The sequence below is a fragment of the Hyperolius riggenbachi genome, chromosome 7 (assembly GCF_040937935.1).
Source record: "Hyperolius riggenbachi isolate aHypRig1 chromosome 7, aHypRig1.pri, whole genome shotgun sequence".
NCBI lineage: Eukaryota > Metazoa > Chordata > Amphibia > Anura > Hyperoliidae > Hyperolius > Hyperolius riggenbachi.
In genome coordinates, this window is record NC_090652.1 from 165,186,484 (window position 1) to 165,204,730 (window position 18,247).

The 18,247-nt window shown below is 43.3% G+C and overlaps 1 protein-coding gene across 2 annotated transcripts in view; it reads right to left on the reverse strand.

Moving 5' to 3' along the window:
• LOC137525719 (equilibrative nucleoside transporter 4-like) overlaps positions 1–17,966 on the reverse strand; it is a 118,045-nt gene extending 100,079 nt beyond the window's left edge. The window contains exon 1 of one of the 2 annotated variants that reach the window (XM_068246896.1): positions 17,892–17,966. Coding sequence is in view for 1 of the 2 variants with exons in the window: in XM_068246895.1 (XP_068102996.1) it covers positions 15,109–15,165 (57 nt within the window). In the remaining variant the exon portion in view is untranslated. Of the gene's footprint in view, positions 1–15,108; positions 15,187–17,891 lie in introns of those variants that run through there. The other variant, XM_068246895.1, reaches the window with a different exon arrangement.
• Positions 17,967–18,247: the final 281 nt, after the last annotated feature.

The following is an 18,247-nucleotide window of genomic DNA, read 5'->3' on the forward strand; positions in this document are numbered from 1 at the left end:
ACAACGGTACAGCAAGGTGTGGGCGGAACATGTGCAAGACCCATGGGTGGTCAACACAATTCAAAACTGACACTCTTGGCGGTTCAAACAGGCCTTCCCCCAGGACCACTTCAAGGCGACAAAGACCCCAAGGACACCGCAACACAGAGACATACTATCCCAGTATTTATCCGAATTAATCGACAAGAACGCCATAATACAGGTACCACAGCTGCAGAAATTCACAGGTTTCTACTCCCCACTATTTTTCGTGACGAAAAAGAGTGGAAATTTACGACCGGTATTAGACCTCAGACTTTTGAACGTACAGATCGATTTAGAGTCATTCAAGATGGAATCTCTCCACACAATACTACCATCAATTCAGGTGGGCGACTGGTTAATTTCATTGGATCTCGCAGACGCGTACCTGCACGTCCCGATACAAGCCGAATATCAGAGATTCCTCAGGTTCGCTATAGGAACAGAACATTATCAATTCAGAGTATTGCCCTTCGGCATTTCTACAGCTCCCAGAACATTCACGAAAATATTAGTAACACTTATAGCTCTACTCAGGAAAAGAGGTCTTCGTATTCATGCCTATCTGGACGATATACTCTTAATAGCAGCCTCGCAGGAAGTAGCAATTCAGCACAGGGAGATACTGCTCGTAACACTAAGGGACTTCGGTTGGCTGATCAACTGGGAGAAAAGCAGCTTAGAACCCTCACAGAGCATCCTTTTTCTGGGGGCATACATAGACACTCTAAGGAATGCAGTACAACTCCCAAAGGACAAGATGTTATCGATCATATCGAAAGTTGCAGCAGTGGAACAAACTCAAACCATTCAAGCAAGAGAGTGTTTACGCCTACTGGGAACTATGACCGCAACCATTCCCATGGTGCGGTGGGCGAAATGGAATGTAAGGATATTCCAGACAAATTTCCTCGATCAGTGGGATGGAAGGTCCATGACACAGTTAATTCAAATCCAACCGCCAGCCAGACGGCAGCTAACATGGTGGAAGAATACACAGAACCTACTGAACCATCACAGTCTGCGAACACCAACACCACTGGTATTAACCACAGATGCGAGTCAGATAGGCTGGGGGGCACACCTCAACCAACAGTATGCCCAGAGCACATGGCCATACCCGACAGAGAATATATCAGCCAATATATTGGAACTGAGGGCAGCGAGCGAAGCAATTCGTCACTTTGCACAAATATTACGCAACAACAGTCTACTCTTAAGGATGGACAATACCTCCGCGGTAGCGTATGTGCAGAACCAGGGGGGGACACGCAGTCGCTCTTTACTCAGAGAGGTGTCCCCGATAATGGCATGGGCCCAAGACAATCTAATCAGCTTACAAGCAATTCATATACCAGGAGTGAAGAATCTGATAGCAGACAGTCTGAGCCGATATCGATACGACAACAACGAATGGTCGTTGAGCCAGAAGGTATTCGAAATGATCTGCCAGAGATGGGGCCATCCCCAGATAGACTTGATGGCTACGCCGTTCAATGCGAAATGCAGGATGTTTTTCTCCCGCTACAAGTTCAGGGAGGCGGTGAGTTGGGACGCGCTAACATCAGAATGGCCTCAGAATCTGGCTTACGCTTTCCCTCCAATACCAATAATTTATCATTTACTATTGAAGATACAACGAGAAAAGACCACAATTATAGCAGTAATTCCAGACTGGCCTCGCAGACCATGGTATCCATTACTTCAGAAGCTGTCCATAGCGACACCCATCCCGCTTCCATGTCCACAGGACTTACTGACTCAGGGAGAACTGGTCCATCCCAATCCGGGCATGCTATCTTTAACGGCTTGGAAGCTGAAAGGCAGAAGCTACTAACACTGGGCTGCACTGAGGCAGTAACAGACACCCTACTGCGCGCTAGGAAAAGAACAACGAATGCGACTTATCACCGTATATGGTACAGATTCACAGAATTTGCAACCAAGAATCAAACTAGCCCCTACAACCCACAGGTAACTGAGATCCTGCAATTTCTACAACAGGGACTAGAGCTAGGTCTAGGGGTAAATACCTTAAGAGTACAAATTTCTGCACTATCATCTCTCACGGATCAGAAGTGGGCAAATCATCCTTTAATCATTCAATTTATAAAAGCTGCAACAAAGATAAGACCTGCAAGGAAGAATTTGTATCCCCAGTGGGACCTACCACTAGTACTGCAGGGATTATCAGGGGCACCCTTTGAGCCAATATCACAATGCTCGCTAGGCAACCTTACAACTAAGTTAGTATTCCTAATTGCAGTCACGTCAGCACGCCGAAGCTCAGAGCTACAAGCTTTGGCCTACGAAAGTCCATACTTACAATTTTTTCCAGACAGAATCACTCTGAGACCCGTCGAGGAGTTCATCCCCAAGAGGGCAACCTCATACCATTTCAATCAGGAATGGGAGCTACCCAACTTCACAGACACATCTTTGGAGCATCCTAATTCATTGAACATACCCACGATACTGGCTACCTACTTAGACCGGACCAAGCCCATCCGGAAATCTAATAGGCTTTTTGTAATCCCATCAGGATATAGGAAGGGACATCCAGCCACATCAAGAACAATTGCCACATGGCTAGTGGGGGCAATCAGGGCAGCTTATAGGGCAATGGGCAGAGAGCCTCCGGAACAAGTGAGGGCACACTCCACAAGGGCGGTATCGGCCTCATGGGCCGCATATACGAGGGTATCGGCAGAAACCATCTGCAGAGCGGCAAACTGGTCGTCCATCAACACTTTTATAAAGCATTATAAGGTGGACCCAGCAGCGGGGTCTACAGCAGAGTTCGGGAGGAGAATTCTCTCAGCCTCACAAGTCAATTTAGTGTGATGTAACACTTTATACTGTATGTGCAAAATTAAAGCACTGTTAAAGCATTATTATCATTGCCCACCCGTGTCTTATTGTAATAGTTAAATCCCATTGTATGCTGACGTGGGTTTGTATAGGAAAACGGAAAATTGTATACTTACCTAACCAGTAATTTTCCTTTCCTGTACAAACTCCACGTCAGCATACGGATTTTTTCCCACCCATATGTGAGGGGAATATTACTACTAGCTACAAAAAAGCACTGATAGCGGCAGCCATCTTAGAATTTATAGTTACATGTCCTGAGGGGGTTAAGGGGGCGGAGTTAACCCATTGTATGCTGATGTGGAGTTTGTACAGGAAAGGAAAATTACTGGTTAGGTAAGTATACAATTTTCCGTTTTCCTTGCTGCTGCGATGCTTATATGAGCTTTGTCTGGAGCTTTGTGGTACTTCTTATTTATTATCAGACATAACTTCCACATTGATGAACAGTCTCAACAATGGATCTTTCCATTTTGGATATAAATCCCATAACCTTCTCCCAATACTTTATGACAACAGTGCAGTTTCAAATACAGTGGACCATTCCTGCTTTCAGCTCACTGCATTTCAGGCAAGCCTCTGTGTTGCCCTAGGATCTAACCCTAGTCTTTATATTGAAAGTGTATTTAGCATGCTATTTATTTAAAAGCTGTGATCCTTTCCCCAGTTCTTTGACAGTTAATATGTGTATTGTATTATTTCCATCTAGTATTTTCTTCTTTAGTTGTGAATATGAGACGTGTTTAGTCCATGTTCCCATATTGTGCAAGGCTAATTCTTGTGCTTTTAGCTGCATTCACTTTAAGACACTATGAAGTGGGTTAGTTCCCTATGACTGAGATAGTGTAGTGAATAACTTCTGTGAACAGTGAGCAGTGGAGCTTCAATGTGGTTAAAATCCACTGCAGTGGTCATTCAATCTGTAATGCAAGACAAAAAAAATAGAGCACACTCAGGAAGCAGTATACCACAGATCACGTAAGGCTGGAATAATAATAAGCTATGGAAAAAGCTCACAGGCAATTAGGAGTATGAGTGGATATTCTGTGTAGCATGCATGCAAGAAAGATAGGCGGCTGCCGTGTAATGATAAAGGGTTTTAATATGCTATGCGCGTTTCAGGAGGTCAGATCCTCCTTTCCTCAGGCAAAAAAAACCCCTCATACCTACGGTAATTGCCTGTGAGCTTTTTCCATAGCTTTGCAGAACAACCCAGGACTGGAGTTTCTTTATAGCACTCCACTCAAACAGCGCTGCCTGTCAGCCCTCACTGCCACAGTCTGTAGTGCAGCTGCCTTTAGCAGATCTAAAAACACAGACCAGGCGGATATTCACAGAGGAGTACCATTGGATCGTTGTTTTATCTACAACAGAGGAGGATCAGCTAAATCGCCAAGCCCAGTCTCCGGCTAGAGGGACAAAAGCCCTGCTGTTGGACAATCCTATATGGGCTTGCCAATGCCAGCTACTACACAAGGTGAGATTATTCCACACTTATTTGATCTGTGGTATACTGCTCCCTGAATGCGCTCTCTATTTTTTGTCTTGCATTCTAGTTCCCTATGATTGGCATACAGGGCTGTGGAGTCAGAATAAAAATTATCCAACTCTGACTCCGACTCCTCATTTTATTAAAACCACCTATTCCGACTCCGACTCCAGGTACCCAAAATTGCTCCGACTCTGACTCCTCGACTCCTGACTCCAAAGCCCTTGCAGAGCTCTGCAGTGGGTACAAAAATAATCCGTCTCTTCAGTTTATGTAACCAGCGACTACAACTCCAGGTATCCAAAATTTGTTCCTACTCCGACTTCTCAGCTCTGCTGGTGTAAAGCTGATGTTTTTCTCTTATTTAAGAAGGGGAAAAGATCAGAACTGGGAAACTACAGACCTGTAATCTCAACATCAGTTGTGTGTAAACTGTTTCAAGGTATTCTAAGGGCCCTTTTCCACTAGCAATCGCAATCACAAATCACAAATGCCAGTGATTGCGATTTTTCATTAATTTTGTTATGAGATTGCAATTTTCGATTTTCATTTGCATTGCATTATCCCTCTGAAAATCGCTCCAGAAAGCGATTGCGATTTCCAAATCGAATCACTATAGTGGAAAATATTTATCATGATTTCTATGATAAAGTAACAACCCTATCGATTTAAAAAATCACTAGCGATTTGCGATTTTGCGATTCAGCTGTGTAATGGGGAAGGGCCCTAAGAGACACTATACGAGATTTCATAGCACAGAATAATTTAATTTAATTTCAGCTTATCAGCATGGGTTTACTAAAGACAGATCTTGTCTCACCAACATGCTCAGGTTTTATAAAGTGGTAAATGCACACTTAGATTTTGGAAATGCTTTAAATGTAGTGTACTTGGACTCTGCAAAGGCTTTTGACACTGTTCCCCACAATAGCCTAGTGTAGAAGCTAAGGATACAGGGACTAGGAGTAAATATGTGTTTGTGGATACAGAACTGGTTAAAGAGAACCCGAGGTGGGGATCTTAGAATTAAATCTATACACAGAGGCTGGGTCTGGCTATAGTGCCCAGCCTCTGTTGCTATTTGAATCCCCCCTAAGTGCCCCCTGCGCTCCACTCTCCCCCATAAATTACGGCCGCGCTCTCTGGCATTGTTTACTTCCCTAATGTCACTCACGCCGCTCCCCCGCCTCCTGCAGAGCGCCGGTCCCCGCCCGCGTCCCTTCCCTCCAATCAGCGGGGAGGGAAGGGACGGGGCGGGGACAGGCGCTCTGCTGGAGGCAGGGGAGCTGCGTGAGTGACACTAGGGAGGAAACATAGCCCGCTGCGACACGCTGCGTGTCGACAGCACGGCTGTAATTTATGGGGGAGAGCGGAGCGCAGGGGGGACTTAGGGGGGATTCAAATAGCAACAGAGGCTGGGCACTATAGCCAGACCCAGCCTCTGTGTATAGATTTCATTCTAAGATCCCCACCTCGGGTTCTCTTTAAGGGACAGAAGGCAAAGAGTGGTGGTAAATGGGTCATATTTAAAATGGGAAACTGTTAGCAGTGGGGTCCCGCAAGGGTCAGTACTAGGTCCAATCCTTTTCAATCTATTTATTAATGATCTAGCGCATGGAATACAAAGTAATATTGCAATCTTTGCAGATGATAAAAAAAATATGCAGAATTATAAACACTGAGTAGGATAGTGACAATTTAAAACATGATCTCAACAGCATGACTATATGGGCAGACAGATGGCAGATTAAATTTAATGTGGATAAATGTAAGGTCATGCATCTTGGATGCACCAATGGTAGAGCAACACATAAGATAAATGGCTGGACATTTTGGATGGATGGACTGTTTGCTAGTCATCCTTAGCATTCCAGCCTGCCCGGCACCATATTGCCTTGTTTGAACATGCTGCTTTGTGGATATTCCACTTTGTTGCATATATAATTCTGAACAATTTTGATTGGGAGTTGGGACTGTATATCTGATGTGTGCACAGGAATATTATAAATAACATCTCTGCTATAATAAAACCTGATGTGTAGTTGTGTCACTAGTAGGGATGGCCAATGAGATGCAAATAATTCTGCTGGATTATGCACATTTTGTATGCATTCTCTTTGTTCATGTAAATAATTTGATATGCTATTAAATTTGGGGTTGGTGACTACAAATTAAGTTACACAGTAGTACAATACTCTGCATATGCATTCCCCAAAGAGCTGTTGTGAATCCACTGAGGATGTTATGCACATTGAATGCAGAGGTATTGTCTTTCACCCGTAAACCTGGTTCAGATAATGCATGAAAAATGTGTAACAGAAGAATGTAAAGGTAAACAGAGGTGCCAGTAGGGTAAAACAATTTAAAATGTTTAAAAATAGAGGAGGTGGAGGTGGACTTACATCCTCCAAGTAGACACAAATTTATTTATACACTCCAAGATTTGGTGCAACGCGTTTCGTAGGAATGACCCTGCTTCTTCAGGCAATAGGGATGGAGTATACAGCAATGCAGGTCTAGGACTAAGCCAAGCGCTTCTATTTTTCTTACATTTTTTTTATCCTACTGGCACACAGGTCTAAATGTTTGTGAGTATAATGATATTTACTTTTCATTATAACCTCCATAACCAGTACATACTACACTATATTGGGCTCTTGGTGTCCCCTTTCCTGTGTAATAGAGAAGGAATACCCTCATTGTCCTGTAGAGTGCATGCACATCACTCTTACATGTACCCACAGTTAGAATGTCAAGGGCCCAAACAATGTTCTTTGTTCCTATCTGAACCCTCTTCAAGTACTCTTACCGAGGACTAGGTTTGATTTTTATTTAACAACTACTCTACAGCTATATCCTAAGTTAAGCTAAATGCATCTCTGGTGGTACAGTACACAGAGGTACTGTACACTAATGCATAAAAGTTAGAATGTCGCAAGACATTGTCTGTTTGATAAGATTCACTGGAACCTCGTATCAGCTGGGTTCCAATGCATAGATCTGCCTCCTTGCAGAAAATAGGCCTGGCCTTTTCTATATTAGCTCTTCACCTATAGTCAAGTCCCCGCGTGAATGGGAGACGGAGTTATGCCTACCTGACTAAGGTTACCCTCAGGACTTCTGCACGCAAGGTATAGAGACTGAGGCCGGGCAGACAGGAGTACTATCAGATCCCACTAAGCAAGACAAAATGCGGCTGGGTAATATCAGGTAATAGAGCGGGATGCATTTGTGGAGGAGACTACACAGATCACAGCAGGCATAGTAGACTGGAGACAGGAAGCAAGATCGCTTAGAGCGACTACAGCTCTGAGCTCCCAATAACCACCACAATAAATGAAACACAACGGTTGCTCAGAGCGACCGCAGCTCTGAGCTTCTGTTGTCCACCACACTGAATATGACAAGGACAGACAAACAGACAGACATGAAGGAATGTTTACCAATCCAATCGCTATCACAGCGATGGCAAACTTCCACACAAACAAGACAGAACAAGAAGGCGCATAATTAATAGCAACCGCTGATATAGTCACGTCCACAGGATCAGAACCAGCAGGAGCGCTAGCCAATCACTGCTGCAGTGAAGGATGTGTCCAAGCTAGCAGGACTGGAAGGACATTGGTGTCCACAGAATCAGAACCAGCAGGAGCGCCAGCCAATCACTACCGCCACTGATCAGCCAGCATCCAAGCCGGCAAGACTGGAAGGACTCTGCTGTTAACCCACGCAGGAACAGCAACTGTCCACAAGGAAGTAAGACAAGACAAATCTCAACTGAGATATGAGACCCAGCAAACAGCTATAGCAGAGCTAAAAGCTATGATGGGAAAGATATCAGAGGAAGAGGAGGCTTTTCTATGAACATCACCCAATGAGCGCAGGCATGCAAATTCCAACACAACAGAATGGTAATCACTCATTCCTGTGTTACTCTGATTGAAGGCTGCAGGCTGATTTCAAATGGCTAGGAAACTGATTACAATTGTATGAAACATTTTGCAGTAACATACATGCAAATAATTCAGCACTGTCTGGCTGCAGTTCAGCTGTAGCAAGCCATAGGTGTATTCATGATAGCATCCTGAGCTGCTCTGAACAGCAGAGTAATTGCAGATGGCAATGACACTTATTGCAAATGCAAGCAAAACTATGCAACCGAATGCATGCAGAGAAAGTTGCAGTTTAGCTGCAACCAGCAGGACATGCTACAGGAGAGAACATGACAATCAGATATCCGGTGAATCTTATTATACAGGCTACATGCTGGGGCATTCATGTTGGCAATAGTAGGCTGGGATGGCCGAGAGGGTAGAGTGTCAGCTTCCTGGCCAGGAGTTTTTTGTTCCCAAAAGCAGTTGCCATTGTTATATAGCTTTAATTTTCCTCAGTGATGAAATGCCTTTTATGCTAACATACTTTCAATCAACAAGATAGTTCAATGCACATAGGAGGAGTCAGAGTCGAGGAGTCGGAGCCAGAGATGGTGGAGTCATAAACTGAGGAGTCAGCGTTAGAGTCGGAGGATTTTTGTACCGACTCCACAGCCCTGGCTATCAGTGTCGACTCATTCCTGTGTGTATGTTGGTGAATGCTTTTGGTGTGGCAGCTCTTGTGTGTGCGGGATGGCCATCCTGCATGTATTTATTTTTAACTGTATGTTATTGTTAGTGTTTTTATATTTTTTAATACAATTATGGTTTTTTATACTTAATCATGTTTGGTTTATTGTATTGACATGTGTACTCCACCAGCAATGACAGCAGGACAACATGGGATTATTAGTGTACAAGCCAGAGACAGATACACACCACATAAGGTCTGAGAAAGTAATATATTGTGGTTTTATACTTTATAGTCTCCTGGTTTCTTTTCTTATTAGCTGTATGCCAGTCATAGGGTACTGACCCGCTTGATAGAGAATTGTAAAACGTAAGACAAAGTAGCCTTTCGATAACTGAACTAAAATCCCTTAACCTCCCTGGCGGTCTATTAAGATCGCCAGGGCGGCTGCGGGAGGTTTTTTTTTTAATAAAAAAAAAACTGTTTCATGCAGCCAACTGAAAGTTGGCTGCATGAAAGCCCACTAGAGGGCGCTCCGGAGGCGTTCTTCCGATCGCCTCCGGCGCCCAGAATAAACAAGGAAGGCCGCAATGAGCAGCCTTCCTTGTTTTGCTTACTCGTCGCCATAGCGACGAGCGGAGTGACGTCATGGACGTCAGCCGACGTCCTGACGTTAGCCGACGTCCTGACGTCAGCCGCCTCGACGTCAGCCGACGTCCTGACGTCAGCCGCCTCCGATCCAGCCCTTAGCGCTGGCCGGAACTTTTGTTCCGGCTGCGCAGGGCTCGGGCGGCTGGGGGGACCCTCTTTCGCCGCTGCTCGCGGCGGATCGCCGCAGAGCGGCGGCGATCAGGCAGCACACGCGGCTGGCAAAGTGCCGGCTGCGTGTGCTACTTTTTATTTCGCTCAAATCGGCCCAGCAGGGCCTGAGCGGTGAACTCCGGCGGTGATGGACGTGTATAGTCGTCCATACCGCTGAGGAGGTTAATATTTGGGGGTGGATGCCATCTGTGCCAGGTGCTTTAACTATTTTGATTATATTTAAGTGTTCCTAGAGCTGTATTACGAGACAAGGGCATCACCTTGGTAAAGAGAGCAAACCATGCATTTTAATTTCAGCTTTAGCTTAGTCTCCCACAGTCAAATTCCCTAATTGATCTTTAAACCCAAGACCGCCAAACGGTGCGTGGGGAGGGTGGCAGCCCTACGACAGCCTAACCTCTGAAAGGCGTCAAGTCCTGGGGTGGGGTTTTGCAGGAGATCGCGTGCCCCAATGTGCGCGCATCTCCTCTTGAATGATGAAGCTCTGCTCTGTCATCAGTCTCCCAGCGGCAATTGCCATTAGGAGACTTAGACAGAGAATCCGCCGTCTATTTACATTGTACAGTGCTGCGATCTACGACAGCACTGTACTGGGGACAGCAGTGTCACACGGCTGTCCCCTGGGAAGGCACAAGAGCGATCGGATGTCATAGGCTAATTCCAATGACAGCTGATCACTGTCATTAGCTGGTGGGGGAAGGGAGGGGGTAAAAAAAATTATTAAAAAAACAGACTAATTTATTCAAAAAAAGCCAACAACAAATAAATAAATGAAAAAAACAAACAAACATTGCAGGAGCGATCAGAGCAGAGCAGAGCAGAGCAGAACAGAAAGCTCTGTTGATGGGCAGAAAGGGGGGAGGGGGAGAATCACTTGTATGCTGAGTTGTATGGCCCTGCAGTGAGCCCTTAAAGCTGCAGTGGCCTGAATTGTATAAAACTGCCTGTTCGCTAGGGGGTGTAAGCCTATGGTCCTGAAGTGGATAAAGAGTAAAGGGCTCTAAGTAACAGTTTTGTTGCAGTCAGTGGGTACATAATACCATTTTGGGTATGACTAAACATAGTAGTGCCTTTAGGGGCCGAAAGCATTAGGGAGCTGCATTTACATTATATAAATATTAAATATTGTGAAAAGGTAATCAGACTTGCAAAACTGGAAGCTGAAAAATAAGTGGCTAGTGACAAAGTTAAATCACAAAAAGTTTTACAAATACATAAATTCAAAAAGGAAGAAGACTGAGAATATAGGACTCTTAAAGGGACCCTGAGCAGTGCCATAAAAATGAAATCTGGACTTACCTGGGGCTTCCTCCAGCCCCCCTTAGTCTGCGTGGTCCCTGGAATCCTCTTTGTCCCTTCCGTGGTGCGCTGGTGGTTCTGGTAATCCGACTACTTTGGCTGAAGTTGTGTGTGCATCGGGCGCACCTGGCAAGTCATCATCCTGGTCACTGTAAGGGTCCTGCGCATGTGCGGTTCTCTAAAGACTGAACCAAGCATACGCAGGACGCTTACGCTTATTCTCAGCCTTCTTCCTTTTTGAATTTATGTATTTGTAAAACTTTTTGGGATTTAACTTTGTCACTAGCCACTTATTTTTCAGCTTCCAGTTTTGCAAGTCTGATTACCTTTTCACAATATTTGTTACATTCCTAATATTTATATAATGTAAATGCAGCCCACTAATGCTTTCGGCCCCTAAAGGCACTACTATGTTTAGTCATGCCCCAAAATGGTATTATTTACCCATACTGGCCTTTTTTTTAATCAGTAAAACTTATGCTAAAGGTTCACTTAGAGCCCTTTACTCTTTATCTTTACAGTGAGAAATAAGGAAAGCAACTCATTTTAAGTAGAATTGGGGCTGTACATACACATGTTTATCTGATGTCACATCAGGTACCCTTTGAGTGCCTAGTGGGCGTTGAGATGTGAGCACAGAATAAGAAAGCTGGTGGGTAGGTAATGAGAGAAAGAAAGAGGTGACAGATTCACACAGGTGCAACACAAAGAACTTTGCATCATGCTGATATCTGTTAAACATCTGTGCAGTGCTTTACCTGGATGCCCCTGTAACTATCTCAACCCCCAGTTACACAACAGAGTCAAAGCAATGGTGACTAAAAGTTCCTTATATCCACACTAACCTGGCCTATAAGGAACATTATTTTTTTTAGTTTGCATGGAATTGCCTGTAACTTTAGTTGGATCACCAACAGTAACAAAAGTAAGTAAAGAAAGAGTGAAGGTGGTAGCAAACACAGAGGGAGAGGAGATATGAAGACTACATTTGAAAAATGAGTGGGAGAGAACAAAGAAAGGTGGAGAAAGAGAGAGAAGGATGGGGATGGGATGGCAGCTAGAGAGGTGGCGAAGAAATTGTGGCGTTAAAGTGGCTATACAAAGACTCATGCATTGTGCTAATATCTCCATATATACAGTATGTAACAGGTTTTATATTTTAATATACATATCAAATAACAGACCACTAATATGTCATTAATAACTGACACACAGTAACGTAGCTAGAGATCGTAGGGCCACATAGCAAAACTTTCATTGGGCCCTCAGATGTAGGCACTCTTAAGAAATGTCTCCTGCCCCTACCCTACGGATATAAGTTAATTGGCGATTTACATTCTCATGTAATCAACACTACACATAGTTCATGGGCACTGAGACAAAGTCAGAGGGCAAAGAAACACAAGAAAGTTAATGGTGAATACATGAACCTCCTGGGCGATAATCCCGAGCTGAGCTTGGGGTAAGCCGACGCGGAGGATTACTCTGGCCCTGGTGGGCCGATTTGCATATTTTTTTTCTTAGGCAGCGCTAAGGGGTGGATTGGGACTCCATCCGACGCCGTGACGTGGATGACGTCATCCCGATCGTCGCCATGGCGATGAGGGAAGCCAAACAGGAAATCCTGTTCTGAACGGGATTTCCTGTTTGTTCTGATCGCCGGAGGCGATCGGAAGGGTTGGGGGGATGCAGCTGCACAGCGGCTATCATGTAGCTAGCGCTAGGCTAGCTACATAATTAAAAACATTTTTTAAAAAGTGCTGCGCCGCCTCCCTGGCGATTTTATTGTATCGCCCAGGAGGTTAAGTACCACCTGGGCCCCCTTTGCTCCAGGGCCCCATAGCAGCAGCTATGGCTATTGCTATGCCCTTGCTGACACAGTGGATTGTGCTCTTGCCTTGCAGCACTGGAACAAATTTGGACTAAGACACTATATGCATGGAGTGTGTATGTTCTCTCTGTGCTTGCATTGGTTTCTTCTTACATTCCAAAAACATACAGATAGGTTAATTGTTCCACCTACCTACAGTACATATTAGATTGTGAGCTCCTCTGAGGGAGGTGGTGCCATGCCTATATACACTATGTAAAGTACTGTGAAATATGTCATTGTTATTTAGATGTGCAATAATAATACTGTATATACAGTGGGTTGCAAAAGTATTCGGCCCCCTTGAATTGAAGTTTTCCACATTTTGTCATATTACTGCCACAAACATGAATCAGTTTTATTGGAATTCCACATGAAAGACCAACACAAAGTGGTGTACACATGAGAAGTGGAACGAAAATCATACATGATTCCAAACATTTTTTACAAATAAATAACTGCAAAGTGGGGTGTGCATAATTATTCGGCCCCCTTTGATCTGAGTGCAGTCAGTTGCCTATAGACATTGCCTGATGAGTGCTAATGACTAAATAGAGTGCACCTGTGTGTAATCTAATGTCAGTACAAATACGGCTGCCCTGTGAGGGCCTCAGAGGTTGTCTAAGAGAATATTGGGAGCAACAACACCGTGAAGTCCAAAGAACACACAAGACAGGTCAGGGATAAAGTTATTGAGAAATTTAAAGCAGGCTTAGGCTACAAAAAGATTTCCAAAGCCTTGAACATCCTATGGAGCACTGTTCAAGTGATCATTCAGAAATGGAAGGAGTATGGCACAACTGTAAACCTACCAAGACAAGGCCATCCACCTAAACTCACAGGCCGAACAAGGAGATCGCTGACCAGAAATGCAGTCAAGAGGCCCATGGTGACTCTGGACGAGCTGCAGAGATCTACAGCTCAGGTGGGAGACTCTGTCCATAGGACAACTATTAGTCATGCACTGTACAAAGTTGGCCTTTATGGAAGAGTGGCAAGAAGAAAGGCATTGTTAACAGAAAGCATAAGAAGTCCCATTTGCAGTTTGCCACAAGCCATGTGGGGGACACAGCAACCATGTGGAAGAAGGTGCTCTGGTCAGATGAGACCAAAATGGAACTTTTTGGCCGAAATGCAAAACGCTATGTGTGGCAGAAAACTAACACTGCACATTACTCTGAACACACCATCCCCACTGTCAAATATGGTGGTGGCAGCATCATGCTCAGGGGGTGCATCTCTTCAGCAGGGGCAGGGAAGCTGGTCAGAGTTGATGGGAAGATGGATGGAGCCAAATACAGGGCAAACTTGAAAGAAAACCTCTTAGAGCCTGCAAAAGACTTGAGACTGGGGCAGAGGTTCACCTTCCAGCAGGACAACGACCCTAAACATAAAGCCAGGGCAACAATGGAATGGTTTAAAACAAAACATATCTATGTGTTAGAATGGCCTAGTCAAAGTCCAGATCTAAATCCAATCGAGAATCTGTGGCAAGATCTGAAAACTGCTGTTCACAAACGCTGTCCATCTAATCTGACTGAGCTGGAGCTGTTTTGCAAAGAAGAATGGGCAAGGATTTCAGTCTCTAAATGTGCAAAGCTGGTAGAGAGACATACCCTAAAAGACTGGCAGCTGTAATTGCAGCAAAAGGTGGTTCTACAAAGTATTGACTCAGGGGGCTGAATAATTACGCACACCCCACTTTGCAGTTATTTATTTGTAAAAAAACGTTTGGAATGATATATGATTTTTGATCCACTTCTCACATGTACACCACTTTGTATTGGTCTTTCACGTGGAATTCCAATAAAATTGATGCATGTTTGTGGCAGTAATGTGACAAAATGTGGAACACTTCAAGGGGGCCGAATACTTTTGCAACGCACCGTATTATTTAAGACTACTCAGCTACTCCATAAATGCCTACACTTCCTGTAGGTTCAGCAGGGGGCACGGTCTAGCATACCGTATCTTGCACTGATGGAAGAGAAGCTAACTATAGAAGCACTTGAGCTAAAAGCAGTGTCACCAGTAACCTTGGAAATACATAATTTAAAAGGGCACTATGGAGAAAAATTGTAAAATGTGTGCAAACATATACAAATAAGAAGTACGTTTTTTCCAGAGTAAAATGAGACACAAATTAATTTTCTCCTATGTTGCTGTCACTTACAGTAGGTAGTAGAAATCTGACAGAAGCGAAAGGTTTTGCACTAGTCCACCTCTTCATGGGGGATTCTCAAGGATTTACTTATTTTCAAAACCACTAAGGGAATGGCAGTTGCTCTGTCCAACTGCCAAAAAACTGTGTAGCAAGCAGGGAAGCTGGCCAACATCATTATTTAAATCCTTTTTAGGGAATATCTTTATAAAGAATAAAAGCCTTGCTGAGAATCCACTATGAAGAGATGGACTAGTCCAAAACCTGTCGCTTCTGTCAGATTTCTACTACTTACTGTAAGTGACAGCAACATAGGAGAAAAGTAATTTATGGCTCATTTTACTCTGGAAAAAACATACTTCTTATTTGTCTATGTTTGCACATATTTTACATTTTACATTTTTTTGCTATAGTGCCCCTTTAAGTATCTAGAAATTATTTTAGATTTCACAGTGAACACCAAGGCTTAGAGTGGAGTGGGTAAGGAGTGGCATGGAGTTTGGTTTACAGAGCTTATCCTGTGATATTTTCAGGTCCCCATCCTTGTCTCTAACTAATGCAATTAGCATTTTACATCTTTATTCCCCTTCTTTGCTGCACTGCTTTTAACAGATGGCAAAAGCAGATGCCTGCTGCTCCCTCTAGGATTTACATGTATAGAGAATGTGTCTATGCCAATCTATGACTGGCATTCTCCATCTGCCTAGCATCTTCATCCTCAGGTGATCGCAAGATGAGTGTATCAAGTCCTCAAGGTGCATTGGGAAGCGAACCCCCAGACAATATAATACATGTAGAAATGAAATGGTCGCGCATCTAACCAAGATGCACCTGACAGACACTCACTGCATAGGTCTGAACCCCCAGACAATGATGTTAGCTGCAAGATTTATAACCAGGATGACCCTTGTGAGCAAAGCTTCAGTGATAATCAATTAACTTATAAATATAGATATAGAAGAGTTTCAAAACAACCATTATATTTTTAGCTGGCCTGGCTGAGGGCAAGAAAATAAATGTCCTGTAAATGTGAAGGTAGAATAATCACTAACAGAAAAAATGCCTTGTGCCCATCATTTCATATAGTCTTCTAAAACACTTTAAAAAATGATGTGACTATTTCTTAATACATTCTGTCATTGAATACCAGTCCAGCAAAATGGCAGAGAGATAAAGAACTACAAGTTCCAGAAAAAACAGTGATTGTTGTTTAACAGTCACAAGCTGTTTATGGCTAAATCACCACAAACCACAGGATGCAACTTGAAAGAGTAGGCCTTGATGTGGTTTCTATTTCACACAACATGCTGTACACTTCAGGTGGAATCCAGATGCAGCTCAGGTCTTTCATATAAATCTGCCTGCTCTGTCCTCCCACACAGTTTATAAGGTCTTCTTGAGGGAGGAGTGGTCATGAGAGGAGAGAGTGTAATCTTTTGCCAGATGCACAATCAGTCAGGATCATGGCCTTGTCTTCTGCAGAGCCCAGTGGAGCTGCAGTAACATGCCATATAGGTGTGTTGGGTGTCCTGTCAAAACGTTCCTTTACTATGTCTACAAAGGTGTATACCAACTTGTCATCAGTTAATAAGAGGGACCGTGCAACTGGATACGAGAGGCTGTTTACCGATTGTGATGTGACAATAAAATAAAAATGTAGGGGTGCTGGAGAAAGGATGGCTTGGACGCTACATTCTACAATTATGACCCAGATACTCATTTCACATTTTAGCAGCCATTCACTCAGAATTACAAGATAGAACCTATAAGGTTTGTATTTTCTTTTTCTCATGACATAATTTAAGAGAAATAAACAAAAATAATTATAGATGAAATTTACTAGTGACTACACAGAGAAAGACATTAAATAATTACTGGTAACACTAAAGAAAAACTTTAACTTGAAATATCAGGGCCTTAATAATTCTTGCAATTAAACATGCAAATACATTATTTCAAGTGCTTCATTTACTGCCGTTATGTTGCCATGGATTGATTTTAAAATAAACTTTTTAAAATACCAATCTGTAAAATAACTGTGACTGAATTGTGGACAAACCTGTGGAGCAATCATAAAAGCAACCGGAAATGGCAAAAAAACAAAAAAATAACCATTCTCTGCTAATTTTTTTTCTCCTTTCCTGATCTAATTTGTAATTAAATCTATGACAGACATGAATTGGGAATAACAGATATACAATAACTTTTGATCTTTATCTATCTGTGCGACACTTATGCTATTAGGATGTACATTACAAATACATTGCATTTTTGGAATATATTGTGCTGGAATTGTTATGCAAATATGAAAATGTATACAGTAAAAAGATGATCGAGTTTATATTAACAGATTTTAATATGGTATGAGTATAGCCTCTACTAATAGACATCTGTATAAGCAAAACATTAAATATGTGATAATCAATATGCAAGAGCAAATGCCGAGATTACAAAACACATATCATTCAAGCACAAGGCAGGGATTTCCCCACATTTCTTTCTGTATTCTATTTAAAACTAGTCAATGTTCACATGTATACAAAGCAGGCTTCCAGCCTGTAATCGGATATTGCTTAGATTTGAGGGAATAATGGTCAACAAGTGCATATTAGGATGCATGCAATCGCCATAACACGGGTGGCTAGAGTTTCCGGTTTGTGACACCCAACAGGTCTCATGCTGTAAGAATCACGACGTGTACATTCATTTCCCTCCGCAGCTAGTGATATGTGCATTGGCACACGGTGCCACACCAACCCCATTAACACCGAAATGGAATCAGAAGCGAGCCTTACCACCCAGGTTCAGGACAATGGACAGCTCCGACAAAGAACAGCAAGCAAAACAGGCTCAGACTCAGGCGGAAAAACAATGCACGTCTAGCTCCACCTATCGTTCACTTTATAATCACAAGCTTCTGCTCTAGATTTGTCTTCCTGCAGGGAGGGAGTCAAACACCTACTAGACCAGTGTAATAAAGTCAGTGTCTGTAGCTGCTAAGCAAGTATTTTCGCTGGCCACCAATCACAGCAAGATATATTGCAGGCAGCTGCGGTCCTGTTCACTGCATTACAGACTGTCATAACCCTGCCTGACTGACTACCCTCTTCTTCTGCTGTGTCTGTCTGCCTCCTCCCTTTTGCCGTGTGAC